Consider the following 15,645-nt stretch of genomic DNA (forward strand, 5'->3'; position numbering starts at 1 on the left):
GTGGCCAAAGCATCTGAGCTTCAGTTTCAGTATCTGTGCTTCCAAAGGACAGCCAGGATTGATTGACTGATTTGATCTCCTTGCAGTCCAAGGGACTCTTAAGAGTCTTGTCCAACACAATTCGACAGCATAATTCTTGCTTACCTCACTCTAAATATATCAATCTATCTTATCTTTAAAGAGAAGGAGGAGGAGAAGGAGGAGGAGGAGGAGAAGTAGTAGTAGTAGTAATAGTAGTGACATACCCACTGAAGTGGGCATTTCTCCCCACTGGAGCACCACATCTTTTGTTATGCGTCCGTAGGTGTTAACGTATACCCCTTCGTCCTCATAGCACACAAGCATTTCCATTCCATCCGTCTTGGGTAAGATGACGATGGCATGAGGTGTAATATTGCCCTGAATCTGTGTATAGAACAGAACATCCCCCAAACCAGCATTAAGTCACATTTTCAGGGTAAGAAAAGCCAACCTGCTTTGGTATAGGTCACTATAGGCAGAGCGATCATCTGTGCAGTGCTATTATATGTGCTTCCAGGATTACGGACTGCACATTGGCTATGTCTTCTGACAAGCTTGCCAGAGTTATGCTGTAGTCTACCAATAAGACAGAAGGTTTATCAAAACTTGGCTGGCAAAGTATAAGAGCTCTGGGAATAACGGGAAGCTTTTTACGGCTCAGGCTCAAATTAAGCTCTGTTTAATATCTGAGACACATACTTGGATATATTCATGTTTAAATCCATTAATATGAGCAGGAATATTCTAGCTTAAGTGGTTCTGCTTAAATGCATTTTATGTTTGATATGCTTTTCTGCTAGTTTGCAAAGACATGTTCATAGCCATTTTGTGGGCAAAAATATTCTTTAAATAATAAAACAAAATTAAATATCCAATTCAGTTAAAAATGGAAGCAGCACTGAACAGCAGCATTCAACGTTAGAAATTATGTAGCTATAAATGGAAATAGGACAAAGAGTTTTCTGCAGCAGGACATTCCAAAGCTATAGCTATCATAAAGACCCTCTAGAGCAGTGGTTCCCAACCTTTTCTTGTTTGAGGCACAACCTTTTCTTGTTTGAGGCACCCTTGGAAAGCCTTTCAAAAGTTCCCGGCACCCTTATAAGGAAATAGATATTTAAAATCTCCGTAGCTCAAAAGTTCCCGGCACCCTCAAAAGATCTCACGGCACCCCTTAGTGGTTGGGAACCACTGCTCTAGAGGTTTCTACAGCTGAATTATTTCTTTTGATGACCGAAACAAAGACTTTCCAGAGGATACAGATTCAATCATTAATAATTATAGCTAAACGGCATCAGACTATTATGGTTTCCTGCCTATCCCATTCACAAAAGTAACCATAGAGCAGCCTTAGACTTACATGAGATGGTATGTAGATGTCGTAAGAATTGCCTGAATCTACATCAATAACATGAAAACCAGTATGTGACCCAAAGATGACTTTCAACCTCTGTCCTTCTTCTACTGTGAGGTCAACAAGCAACGGTTTGTGCTGAAGATCTGCAAAAGACTTTTAAAATCCCCTCAATGAATTTTTTTGGGCGAGATGCAAAATTAGTAAATAAATATCCTAATAATTAGGATTCAGTGGCAAAAAGTGACAGTCTGACATTCTTCTTTTAAAAATGTGCTCCTCTATGTCTTATTTATTTGCTTTTAAATTCCTTAGTGAAGAGGAAATTGTTACAAAAAGTCAGAAAGGGGAAACAAACAGAAAAAAAGTAACAGTTCAATTTTATAAAATTGTTCCATATACTCATTAGGCCTCTTTGGGATGTACACGGATTGTTTTATTTATTTTTTTATTTTATTTAATTGTCACAACAGTATATATAAGCATAAGCATGAAATTACTATACAATATAAAGCATATATATAATCATAAGTATGTAATAACTATATGAAATTGAATACTATCAAAGGGAACATTAGGACAGGAACGGTAGGCACGTTGGTGTTCTTATGCTACAGACCTCTAAGGAATGGGGTGAGGTCAAGAGTAGATAGTTTTTTCTACAATTGAAGAATGGACACTCAAAGTTTCAAATTTGGCAGAAATGGCAAAAATTTCTGCATACCTGAAAGATTATTCACAAGAACGATATATAGTAGAATGGAGAAAATGGATTGATTATATTCAAAATAAGTATCAGACTAAAAAGTATCAAATAGCTTATGACTGATTGTAGCAAATGTATTGTATTTGTGTATTTGTTTAAAAGGGAAAGGGGAGTTAAGGGAGCAAAGGGAGAGAAGAGATTATGGGTTATGGTTTTTGTAGTATTCTAGCGTATGCTTTTAGATGTTATACCCTGTATTTTACTCTGAGAAGTCTCGGGGTGGGGGGGGGAAGGGTGAAGGGAAGTGGGGAAGGGGGGAAGGGAGGGGGGAGATAATTGTTAAAAAAAATTTTTATTGTAAAACTTTTTCAATTAAAAAAAAATAGTAGATAGTTTTGGTTAAAGCTTTGGGGGTTTTGGGAAGAGACCACAGAGTCTGGTAGTGCATTCCAGGCATTAACAACTCTGTTGCTGAAGTCATATTTTCTGCAATCGAGATTGGAGCGGTTCACATTAAGCTTAAATCTATTGTGTGCTCGTGTATTGTTGTGATTGAAGCTGAAGTAGTCTTCAATAGGAAGGACATTGTAACAGATGATTCTATGAGTTAAACTCAGGTCATGTCGAAGGCAGCAGAGTAGCTTGAGTCACCATCCTACCTCTTGTCCTAAGATGGAAGGAGCTATCACTTAAATGTTATATCCATTTGCTAACTACGTGGACTGCGATCTTTATAAAATCCAGGACATACGGCAGTGTTAAATCTTACAGACATTTCACATATATATGCAGCCCCATCAAACATGGTCTCCAGTCAGAGCACAGCTAGTAATTTAATAATGGCACAATCAGATTTGGTTGCTAAGAACTTCAGTGGATAAGAAAAGCAGCTCTACTGATGTGGTATTAATTTTTTTTTTGCCAAGGGCATGAGTTGAAGTCATTATTTGCTATAGGTAGCTAAATATCAGTAATGAATGACAGATATTTTTATCGGCAAAAAACATTCAATAAATGTATGAGTAGTGATATTTTTTGGTAACACAAAACATACCTTAAATGCCATAAACTTGTGATAAGGTTTAGGAGCCCAAGCATATATCTCTACGGCATTCTTTAAGGCAATCACCAAGAACTTGATTCTCTCATATTTCACTAAAATTGAAATAAAGCTAAAAATTTTAAACATCCTATTTACATAAACTGAAATACAAAATTGAATCATTTTCTTTAAAAAAAAAAAAGAGCACAGAGAATCAGAATCAGGCTTCTTCATAAGCCTGGATACTACCCTTTACACATAAAGGCAACCATTTTAATTTTCTTGTCTATTTGTCACTCATATGGTTGCCATATCTCAAGCAAATTAAAGGTGGCAACATGTTTTGAGCCTTTATTGTAATTAGAGAACTCCAATTAATACAAATGCAGGCGTTTGAAGAAAGGCATGCGGTATCTGGAAGAAAACTGGATTTAAGTTGGGAAAAGTAACTTCGCACGTAATACTATCTTTAATACAGACAGTCCCCTTCTTATAAACTTTTGAATTACTTTCACCAATATGAACAAACCTGTTGAAAACCCCAATTTAGAAGGTCCCGGAAAGTAGGAAAATATGGGAAGGGGTTAATTTATAGTGTGCTGCATACATATCTCGCACATTGGGGCAGGGGAGGGGCTGAATGTACGCCATTTTGAGTTCTACCCCATTCGGTCATCCATTGCCATTAGATATTGAGGCATACCTGACAATTATCTAAGGTATGAACTGTGTTGTGCATGTTTTTATATTTAGTTGGACTTACAAACAAAATGGACTTGCAATCAGATTCTTGGAACATAACCTATTTGTTAAGTGGAGGACTATCTACATTTGTTCAGTGAGTAATATATGATTTAAGGTTAGAACAGGGCGAGCAGAAAATACTGTTCACGATAATGAAAGTAATTGATTTACAATAAACTTCAGTTGATTTCGCAAAGCAAGGTAAGTCTACTGAAATCAACCAGTTCCCCTCCCCCCCCAAAAAAAACCCCTTGATGTGGTTCTAGTGCAATGCTTTCAACTACTTGACAAGAACAAAGAAATCCATTTGTTGACTAACATTTTAGGGAAATTGGGGAATTAAGACCATGCCTGCCTATTCCATTCACAGTCCAATTTTACATACATGAATTGAAAATGACACTGGAACACAAACCAATCCATAACAAGTCTAATGTGTGCATATTCAACCCCCAAAATAGTATGTCCTGTGAATCAGGTAGAAGATAATTTATGAAGTGTAGTACATCACCAGAGGTGGGTTTCAGCAGGTTCTGACCAATTCTGGAGAACCGGTAGCGGAAATTTTGAGTAGTTCGGAGAACCAGTAGTAAAAATTCTGACTGGTCCCATCCCCATCTATTCTCTGCCTCTCAAATCCCAGCTGATTGGGAGGAAATGGGGGTTTTGCAGTACCCTTCCCCTGGATTGGGGAGGGAATGGAGATTTTACAGTATCCTTCCCCTGCCACGCCCACCAAGCCATGCCACGCCCACCAAGCCACACCCACAGAACCAGTAGTAAAAAAATTTGAAACCCACCACTGTACATCACCATCCATCTTGTTTCAGAAAACTATTTCTGCAATTGTGGCATTAGCCACATCAAGGCTTCTACGGAAGATTTAGGGATTGTTATCAATGCCCCAAGAACATAGTTTGCTACACAGGACTTGCATGGGTCTTATGTGATAGGAATACTGATTTTATGAGTTTACTTGCTGTGCACACGAGAGAGCTTCCACCAGTATTTGTGTAACTGTTTTATACTTACCAACTTTATAATGGATGCAGCCTTCCAAATCACCTACAGTGATCCAGCCTTGTTTCTTTTCTACCTCTGGATCATTGTGCAATATTCTGTTTCTTAACCATGAAAGGTAGTAAACTCGAAGCTTATTCTTCTTTCCTGTTGAGACATGTAGCTCATTTTTTCTATCATAGATAGATAGATAGATAGATAGATAGATAGATAGATAGATAGATAGATAGATAGATAGATAGATAGATTCCACCAACTATAGACAATATGTTTAATTCATTTGCTTTTTCCTGTTTCATTATTCTGTTCAAGCAAGTTAATTTGGGGGATATTAACTGTTTTTTAAAAAATCCACAGTACACATATGCAACAGGAGGAGTGCTTGTTTCATTCTGTATTTATTTTCTACTCTCTTATCTATCTCACGCAAGTGGACTAATCCTTTTGGAACATTACAATATGCTTGTGCTAGTCTTCCTGAATACTAAAATATTTTATCACCATATATTAAAAATTGACACTGCTGGCTTTTCTACTACAGACAAGCGAAACTGATGCCCTCCAGTTATTAAACACATCAACATGCTTCTGATTTCTGGGGATCGTATGGTGAAGTCCTCCAGAAGAGATATGGCAAACTGAAGATGTCTGTGAAAGTGTAGCTGATGATCATGGCAAAGACCAAAGAACTGATGGGGTTGATAAGTTCCTTAGAATCTCTCCAGTTAAACAGAGGATGGGAGATTCTTATTTTCTTGTGTCATATCCATCCTTGGACATTGGCGATCATGTTAGTGATCCTATTTTTATCAACAGCTGCATGAAAAAGTACTGCTGAGTTTTGTCCAAACCAGTCCCTTAGATTTTGAAGCCATGATGTTCTTCTTTTGTCTGGATCTCGTTTGCCCTTCAATCTTTCCTTGGAGGATTAAGTGAAGGATGCCGTATTTTTCTGGGTGTCGCATCACATATCCAAAATATTCTTTCGCTTTTTTTATGGTTTTGATGATTTCCCTTGGCTTTCCCAGGCAGTTTATCACCTCCTCATTTCTGGTTTTGTCAACCCAACTTATATGTAACAGCCGCCTGTAAATCCACATTTCAAATGCTTCTAGTCTCTTCAAGTGGCTTTCTGTCAGAAACCAACTCTCTACTCCGTAGAGCAGGATAGAAAAGATGTAGCATCTGACAAGCCTGATTTTCAATCTTAGGCTTATGTCGTGACTGCAGAAGACCTTTTTCATTTTGAAGAATGCTGTTCCAGCTTTCTTTATCCTTGTTTTTACTTCAGTGGTCATGTTCCAGCTTTCATGTAAATTAGAACTGAGGTACGTGATCCTTTCAACTTTTTATAGTGGCATTCCTTCTGAAGTTATCAGTGGTAAATTAATGGGTTGTATGCTGACAACCATGATCTTGATTTTTGAGGTGTTAAGCTTCAAACCGTATTCCAGATAGCTACTTTACACACAATCAGAGAAGGACAATCGTTCTTCATAAGTGTGAGCACTGACGGCCAAAGGGATTAATCCTCTTGCTTGCAACCATGTGAAGACTTTTAAAAGACACTAACCTCACTTTCTCTTTACTTTTGGAAATTGCCTATTAACCATCTTAAATTTATTAGTGGTCTTTGGAATGAAAGGTTTGAAAAACCTTCATTGGGCCAGTTTATCTTCAACTCTGAACAAACAGAAAATTAATTATAAGCTTAAGAACTTAAAGAATTTGAAATAAACAGAAAAAGCTAAACATAATATTGATCTAAGAAAGTTATAAAATGGATTAAGGATCCAGATAAATTTGAAATACTGATTGTCACTGTAAGATTTTGGAATTAATTATAAAAATAAATAGCTTATCCTTGGAAATAGATTAATTTTTGTTATCCTGATTATTGTAAGCCATAACAAAGATGGGTTACTTTATAATTTTAGAAACCAGACACAAGAGGAGACTAAAGACTCTAAACAGAAGGGAAAAAAATAGAAGCCTGTTCTTGATTTCAACTAAAACTGAACATACAGAATTTCAAAGATTTTTTTAAAAAATCAGAAATATTAAAAGAGATCTTTGAAGAATGGAGCCAGAATTTAGTGAAAACTATATCAATGTTAGTGAAGACTATATTTCCTCTTCTTTTTATGTTTAGTTTATATTAGTTTTTATATTGCAATCAAAATTTCTCATATAAATTATATTTAAAAAAAAACACTCTTCTGATCCAGCTAGCATAGTCAATGGTCATGGATCCTGATAGCACCATTTGGCTATTGCTGCTTTAGTGAACAGAAATTACAGAAAATTATATATTGCTTTGTGATTATGAATATATAATCAATTTTATGACTATTTAAAGTTAGCAAGAGAGAGAGCAAGGAGAATTATCAGTAAAATACACAAAGTCCAAATGGGTTAGTAGCGTAAGATCTCCTTTTCTAGAATACTTTTTGATCCCATTTTGGCAATTCAGAAGGGTGAAACCCTGATAAAAGTACTAAAGAAACAAGACATATTGGGAGCAGAATCTTTCAGAACTCTGGAGAGAGCTTAGAGAAGAGACAATATGATCTGGGTGAGTGCTGAGGCCAAGCTATCCACTAGTGACACCTTAGAGTTAAGGGCTCCATTAGAAGGTGATTTGACCATACTGAATCTTCTAAATCAGCAAATCAATTTGAACAGGTCCCTCTGAACTGATTCAAGGATTTCACACATCGTGTGTCACCATATGCTACTTTTGAACTTAAATGAGGTCAGATGCAATGACTTAACACATGGTGTGAATATATCTTGCCTGTTTTCTTGTTAATGAAATAAAAAAAACCTACTATTTGTTTGTTTCTGTAGCTTATGGGACACTGTACATCTACTGCTTCCATCTGACAATGGCTTGATTTTCCAATTCATCTTCTGGGCACGGAACAGACTGAAGGATACACAGGATGGTCATGGTGAAACTGCCATCCTGTTCTTGTTTGAATGAAAGGGCTATTAGAGTCTAAACCTATGCTAGTCATCGCTGACACAAAATGACCCAGTTCCAATCTTACTGGCTTCTTTCATCGAATCCTGCAAAATATACCTTGGCTTTCACTACAGATGGAATTACAAGCTTGGAAGACACCAGGAGCATAATGGAAGCATGACGTGGTCTTGTGACTATACCTGAGATAGTTACTAGGACATTGAGGCCTTCTAACACATCCATTTGTTGGAACCGTCTCCTATTGATCAGATTGTACACTTTTCCTTGTCCACTCCGATCCAACAACATAAGCCCATTTTCGGTTCCCACCAGCAAGTTTACACCTATAGAACATAAGGGAAAGAAGGAGATGAAACAAAAATTGTGGTCAACAATGACAAAATAAGGGAATCAAGATACAGCTGCAACACTGCAGTTAACTAACAAATCAATTTTTTTTGTAAGGATGAAAGTAATATTTAGGAAACATTTTTTTATTGTTTTTATAAAATGCATGATCTTATATGGAACAGCTCATCATCCCATGAGGCAAAATGGGGGAAGACTGTCTCTTCAAGACAGTTTTTGCAATCCGGAGGTTTATATGAATGGTATTTAGAATAAACAGTATAATTAGAAACATCTGTTTCCATTTTAAGCAGGGGCAATTTATTCATTTGAACCAAGGATCTCACTATTGGCTATATACTTCATTTGCTTAGGAAGAGAAATTAGGAAAGCTTTGGTCGTCCAGTCTTCCTTGATTTCAGTCAGTTTGGCCTATGATCACAAATGAAAGAAAGTCATATAAGTTTCAGCTTTGGAAGCCATATTAGGCCGGAAGCTTCCGTGCTGCCACTTTCTCATGTGCGGGAAAGTAGGAAGGGGGGATTTAGTAGAGGAGTTGCCATTAGACATAATAACATTCTTCCTGTCGGTCAAGGTCAGGCCGATCCTGCATCTGGAGAAAGAGTTGTTGGAGTGCTGTCTCAAGATGGGACAGTTGGCGATTGAAGCATGTGACTGACTGTGGAGTCAGGGGATGGTCTTGGGGGTTTCGATTTACTGAGGGAAAACCCGGATCTCTCGGATTCGAGTTTTCCCAGATGTGCCAGTTTACCTAACCTAGTAAATACAACTTTGAAAGATGCTTGCTTCAGAGTTTTTACTTGGAGTGGGGTTTTTTCCTTGGAACGCTGACAATAAGAATATCTGAAAGGCAAGACATGCAGCTTCCCTTCCCTCAATTAGGAATCCTTTCTAAGAGATTTATTGATTGTATATGTGCCTTTAATTCAGTTTTGATGCCACTGACACCACTGTTCAATGGCTAAACAATCAAGATCCAATATCAATCCAATAAACAATCCAATATCTCAGGGGTTGCCACAAAGAAGAGGGAGTCGGGCTGTTCTCCAAAGCACCTGAGGGTAGAACAAGAAGCAATGGGTGGAAACTAAGGAGTTAGAACTAAGGAGAAATTTCCTGACAGTTAGAACAATTAATAAGTGGAACGACTTGCCTGCAGAAGTTGTGAATGCTCCAACACTGGAAATTTTTAAGAAAATGTTGGATAACCATCTGACTGAGATGGTGTAGGGTTTCCTGCCTGGGCAGGGGGTTGGACTAGAAGCCCTTCAAGGTCCCTTCCAACTCTGTTGTTATATATTAAGATATATGGCCACAAGCTTAGCCACTCTGGTAATTACTTTAATTTTATTTGTAATTTCACTCATCATTTGTGGATTTTTCTACACTTGAAATATAATATTTTCACCTTCTAGATGCACTTCCTGAATGGATCTGAGCTTTATTTGAAAAGCCCAGAAGAATTTGAGTTCTAATGATGTTGTTGAAAGAAGTGATGGAGGATGAAACATATGAGATGCTACCCATTATGTAGCTGAGAAGGAAGCAAAGTTATAAGAAAGCAAAGTCAAACAAAAGCACTGTTGTATGAACCGTGTGGTAAAGGTATATATGTGTGGCAGGGCATGTGTAGGATGGAGGTTCTTAGGTCCTCCTGCTATATAAAAATTATGCCAGGAAAAAATGCATACATATAGAGATCTTCCCTTTGAGGATACGAAGAACTAAAGTGAACTAAGTTGCTACAGCATATGCATATTTGTTACCCTAGATGGGGAACTTCAGTGACTGGGAACCAAGCTAACTTGATAACAGGCTAAACAAGAAGCTGGTTTAGAAACTATCTTCATGTAACCTGCTAACCAAAGGCAACTCAGCTGCTTCAGGAAGAGAATGCCTGAATTCCTCTTACGTCTAATTGCATTCTCTCATACGGAATTTACTACTTCAAGCTGCCATCCTCTCTTCTGATACAGAATATTTACAGCTCAGAGTTGAAATGAGGGGTCCATGGTGCTCTGAGCTTGGTTTTTTTCTTGCAGACATTTCATTACCCAAACTAGATAACATCCTCAGTGCAGTTTGAGTAATGAAACGTTTGCAAGAAAACAGCCAAGCTCATAGAGCACCAATGTCCCCTCATACTCTTTTCTTTCTAATATTTTCTTAACCTGATGACTACTATTTCCACATTAAAATCTCTATGGGGGACATATATTTTATACAATCATTGCTGTAGAAAGAGGCTAGGATTTTGAACAGACCGCTGTATTGAACTATTTTCATTTTTTACTCCAAGCCAAGGAATTATAATTATTGCAGCTCTTGCCAATTTTAGGAAATTCTACTTCAATGTAAATTATACTAAATATATGGTCTGCAAATATTCCAACTGCAATAACAGTAAAACCATAAAAACAGCCTTTGCTTAGGCTTGATGGACACAGATGGTCATGGTCTACTTAACGACTTAACATTTGCATGTTCATTTCCACATATCCAGTCAGAACTGCAATAAAAACACTGGGCTAAATTCTATTATCTTCTGATAAGTATTTTTTCTTGTCCCCTCTCTTTTATCATGCAGACTTCATTTCTACTATTTACATGAATAATGAAATGTATACCCCATAAAGCAGCACACAGGATTTCTGAATTGAAGCGTTTCTTGTACTTTCGGATCTCTGGGGTATCACTATGAGGACGGATGTTGGTGGGATTCACATTTACTACAGAAATTTTTCTTGCTTCATTAAGCTTGGCCTGTTCTTGCCTCAGCAGCTCACTGGTAAATAATGCTGAAAAGGAGAAAAAAACACCACCACCACAGAAGCAGCTTTGTTAAATATGTAACTGAAGGATTTCATCAGATTTTAATTGCACGATTCTGTAATGGAACAAGTCTAGGGTTGCATAGCATTCAGTACGGTACCTGGATGTCTTGTTGTCTTAATTATCTACATTTTAATAAATTCTCTTTAACTAAAAAAATGGGAAAGCTGGTATGCTACAAACCAAAGAGCAGTGCTAACCCAAATGTGCCTCCATAAACTTTCTTGAACATTAAGAATAAGCTCAAAAGTTTGTTTCAACATTGGCCCAAACTGAAAGAGGTGAAAGACAAAGGGCATCTGGTCACGTTTGCTAAAGCAGTTATTTTCTGAAGCTCTGAAGATTTCCTTTCTTTCCCTCCGTCCCTGACAGTTGATATGGTGCTTCAATCAGGAAGGGACTCTAGGCAGCTTATACAAGAAGATCAAGTCATTAAATAAAAATAAAAATGAAAAATAACAAAAAAACAAAATCAGCAGAAGAATATACTAGACATCATGGAGGATAAGCCATTTTCCATCAATTATCAGATACCATCAGGGATCTGATCATTCCACTCTATTCCAAGGTCTATAGAAAGAAGTAGTTTTTATGGCTTTATAGAAGCCCAACAGGACTGGAGCTATATGGACACCAAGGGGCATTTTCTCCCACAGAGAAGTTGCAGCTACCAAGAAGATGGACCATCTGGCTCCCATAAGATGATCTTTTTAGTTGAGATTCAAAGTGTGCCAACTGAGATAAAAACAGGCAGAATGACAATCCTGTAGGTCAGTGGTCCCAAACCTTTTCAGTTTGATGGCCTGGGCCAGCCCGGGGCAGGGAGGGTTATGTGAGTGGCAAGTACACGTGCCCAGCTCCATTTGTGCAAGCAGCATCCATGCACATTCTCCACTCATATGAATGGAGCTCCATGTGCAAGAAGGTGCTTGTGCTTCTGCACAAAGCTCAGCCTTCCATCCTTCTGAGGCTGGAAAATAATTCTTTACCTACAGTGATATAGCTGATATTAATATATAGAACCCTTATTTTATTTTCATGAACCGACGAATTTTAAAATGTCACTTATAACTTAATGTATAACCTCCTTAATTTCTTATAACTTACAAAACTGACTACATATCTCCATTGTAGGTGTATCATATCACTCAGCAGGAACTGGGTATGCCTAGCCTAGTGAAAAGAAGGCCAGGGGTGCATGATACCAGTCTTCCAAAATCTGAAGAGCTGCCACTAGGAAGAGGGGTCCAATTTATTTACCAAAGCACCTGTAGTCAGGACAAGAAACAATGGGTGGAAACTAACCAAGGAGAGAAGCAACCCAGAACTAAGGAGAAAATTCTGAACAGTGAGAATAGATAACCAGTGGAATTGCCTTTGGAAGCTGTGGGTGTCTCATTATTGGAGGCTTTTAAGAAGGGATTGAACAGCCATTTATCAGAAATAGTATAGGTCTCCTGTGAGAGCAAGAGGTTGGACTAGATGACCTCCAAGGCCCCTTCCGACTCTGTTACTATTTCACTATGTGTTCCTTCCTTATATCCTTCCTTCTGCTATCCATGTATTTCATGCCACCATTGTTTTTTTAATGACCCCATAATCCCTTGCGGGGTGGAGTCTGGGCAATTGAATGGACCTGAATGTTTACTGGCCGGATGCCCTTCCTGTCACCAATGCGGAGTTATATTCAGCAGATATAATCTCACCTGTGCCCAGACAGACAGAGAAATATCTGCCTCTACCTAGGATCGAACCCACAGCCTCCTGATTGTGAGGCGAGAGCTCCACCTCTAGGCCACTGCACCACTCATCCATGTATTTCATGCCATATGCTAAATAAATGTACCTGTAGCAGAGGATTCTTCATCATCATCTTCGTCTTCATCAGTCGGAGAGGTCTGATATACTCTGGTGTCCACAAACGGGGTGAAAGAAGCTTTTGTACTGCTCCCCATGCCGTACTATAAAGGGAAGAACACAGAAATGATTCATAGGGTTGTCATCATCACCCTAATCACCCATGGTATCCTTGTGTTACAATGACTTCTATGCCCAGCTGTGCAGATCTAGGTTTGCTTGTTGGAATTTTCATTTAAGGACTACTTTAATGGTATAGATAATTCACTCCTGCAGCATCTAGTGGTGATTACATGCGCAAATGACCCTTTGTGGCTCATATAGCAGAGAGAGCTAGCATTTTTTCCCCACTCCAATGCTTCATGATCAAATAAGCATCACTTGGACTGTCTCTTTGGAGAGGCAAAATAATTAATCATCCTTTGCAGCAGAACCATCTGATATATTCAGTTGGATTTCATCAGGCGATGAAAAAGCCGAGGTGGCTACACTCGCGTGTGTGAACTCTTGTATGTGGAACCTGGAAGAGATTCATTCAAAACCCAGGGCAGGTACAATTTTGCAAAACCAGATGAGGTTTAGCATTGTGCATTTCTGTGCGCCTGTGTAACTTTGAGTTGGTGTTGATGCCTGACAACTGCCTGGACAAGACCTTGCAGTTTTGTTGTCAAAGTTTTATCAGTAGTGGTTTGCCATCGCCTTCTTCCTAGGACTGAGAAAGGGAAACTGATCAAAGGTCAAACCCAGTTGGCTTCATGTCTATGGCAGGACTAGAACTCAGTCTCCTGGTTTCTAGCCTAGTGCCTTAATTACTACACCAAGCTGGCATTATGTTAAGCTAGCATAGTTTATATAACCCATATATCTCTAGCTAGCATTGACGATTCAGTTGAATCCTACATTTTTACAGTAATCAACATCAGAGGGTTGAAAAGTTATGAAACATACAATACCTTCAAATTGCACCTGCCAGAGACATGGGTGATAAAAGTGCAATTTTGGAGGAATTATATAGATCAGCAGCTGCAAATTTTCTTGAAAACAAATGGGACAGTATTCTGCCCTCTTCCTCTATAAGTGCCCATATCAACTTTTTCCTTTTTCCTAATTAGTACATCACCTAATTCTCTTCCTTCCCCAAGTCCCAGAAAACAAGCGCACCCTCCTAAGTGTCTCCCACAAAGACAGGAATTCTGCCATGTTTAATTTCTTTGTTTTCCAATGTTAAGTGGCCTAAAACAAATGTATTAATCGGAGGCTACTTAAAAAGAAGGGGGATAGAGGTTGTCGTTGATTTACAAACCATTCGTTTAATGAAGGTTTGAAGCTACGATGGCACTGAAAAAAGTGACTTACGATCAAGCCACCTCAATAGGGAAGCCAGCAGAGAAGGTCGCAATGGAATGTCTCATTTAACGACCGTGGCAAAAAAGGCAATAAAATCGAGTGTGGTCTTATGATGCCTCCCTTAATAACCATGACACTTAATGATAAATTTTGCAGTCTCAATTATAATGGTAAGTTGAGGAATACCTGTATGTTTTTTTTGGGGTGGGTGGGGGCATTTGTGTGCGTGTGTGTATACATAAACAGGAAATCAAGGTAAAAAAATCATAGTGTTTGGATGATTTTCTTGGAAACAGCCCTGCTTGCCTCCAAAATCAAAAATAAAAGATTTCCTCCTGAAGGAAATGACCAAGTCTGAGAGTTGGGCAAGATCAAGGAAGCAATAACTGCACAGAATTCGACAAAGTATCTTTAATGATAGTTTTGGGGAAGCTGCCAAAGGAATTTCTAACTCACATCGACATAAAGGAATTCACAAAGGTGGAGTCTCTTTGAATGATCTGAAATCCCTTTTTCCCAAGTTTTTTTTTTTTTTTGGCATCAGAGCTAAACTGCCATTTATGAGATTAGCTATAAACGGACTCCCTGGCTGTCTCTTGGCTGTTTGCTTATTCTCCCTTCTATTCCTTTTGCAACCTCCCTACAATCTCACTGCTACATTCCTTTTGATAGCTGCAAAGCTTATGCAGGGGCTAAGCTCTTCCGTTTTCCCCCCCTTCCTGTGTGCTGTTTATCCAGGGCTTGGTATATTTATGACCTCTATTAGGAGTCATAATAATAGGAAGCGGCAAGGGGTGGGAGGGAGGGGAATACTTTTCACCAGGTTTATTAGATTCCTTTTCCTAGAATTTATTTCAAAAACCACTGCCATCCACCACCATGCCTGCAATTCAGGATAAAAGCCGTACAGGTAGTCCTTGACTTACAACTATTAATTTAGCAACAGTTTTAATTTACAACGGCACTGAAAAATGTTACTTATGATTGTCACAGCAAACCCAGGGTCGTATGATCAAAATGTGGGTTGCCATGTTCCGGAGTCATGTGACACGTGGTGGCTTCCGACAAGCAGTCAATCAATGGGAAGAGCCAAATTTGCTTAATGAGCATATGATTCGCTTAATAACCGTGGCAAAAAAAATCATGAAAATCGGGTGCAACTGCCTCGTTTATCAAGGGAAACTCTATTCCAATGGGGTTGAATGTAGAGTCTACCTGTAATCAGAAATTACATTACACTGAATAACTAACTACCTAGCCTACTACGTATAACTCAAATCATGGCAGAGTCTGTTAAAATACATGAAGGGTGAATTTGGAGGCTGCCATCTAAATTTCCAGAAAAAAAAGCAGAGTAAGAAATGGGTGAAGCAAAAGGGTTTCAG

General features: G+C 38.4%; 1 protein-coding gene across 6 annotated transcripts in view; it reads right to left on the reverse strand.

Annotated features, from left to right (window-relative positions):
- TNIK (TRAF2 and NCK interacting kinase) overlaps positions 1–15,645 on the reverse strand; it is a 365,479-nt gene that overhangs the window by 9,850 nt on the left and 339,984 nt on the right. For all 6 annotated transcript variants that reach the window (XM_058188113.1, XM_058188108.1, XM_058188107.1 and 3 more), the window contains 7 exons: positions 12,903–13,017; positions 10,852–11,022; positions 8,056–8,199; positions 4,900–5,034; positions 3,136–3,236; positions 1,382–1,531; positions 246–405 (listed from right to left, as the gene is read on the reverse strand). In XM_058188113.1, the coding sequence (XP_058044096.1) occupies positions 246–405; positions 1,382–1,531; positions 3,136–3,236; positions 4,900–5,034; positions 8,056–8,199; positions 10,852–11,022; positions 12,903–13,017 (976 nt within the window). The remainder of the gene's footprint in view (positions 1–245; positions 406–1,381; positions 1,532–3,135; positions 3,237–4,899; positions 5,035–8,055; positions 8,200–10,851; positions 11,023–12,902; positions 13,018–15,645) is intronic.

This window comes from Ahaetulla prasina, chromosome 6 (genome assembly GCF_028640845.1).
Source record: "Ahaetulla prasina isolate Xishuangbanna chromosome 6, ASM2864084v1, whole genome shotgun sequence".
Taxonomy (NCBI): domain Eukaryota; kingdom Metazoa; phylum Chordata; class Lepidosauria; order Squamata; family Colubridae; genus Ahaetulla; species Ahaetulla prasina.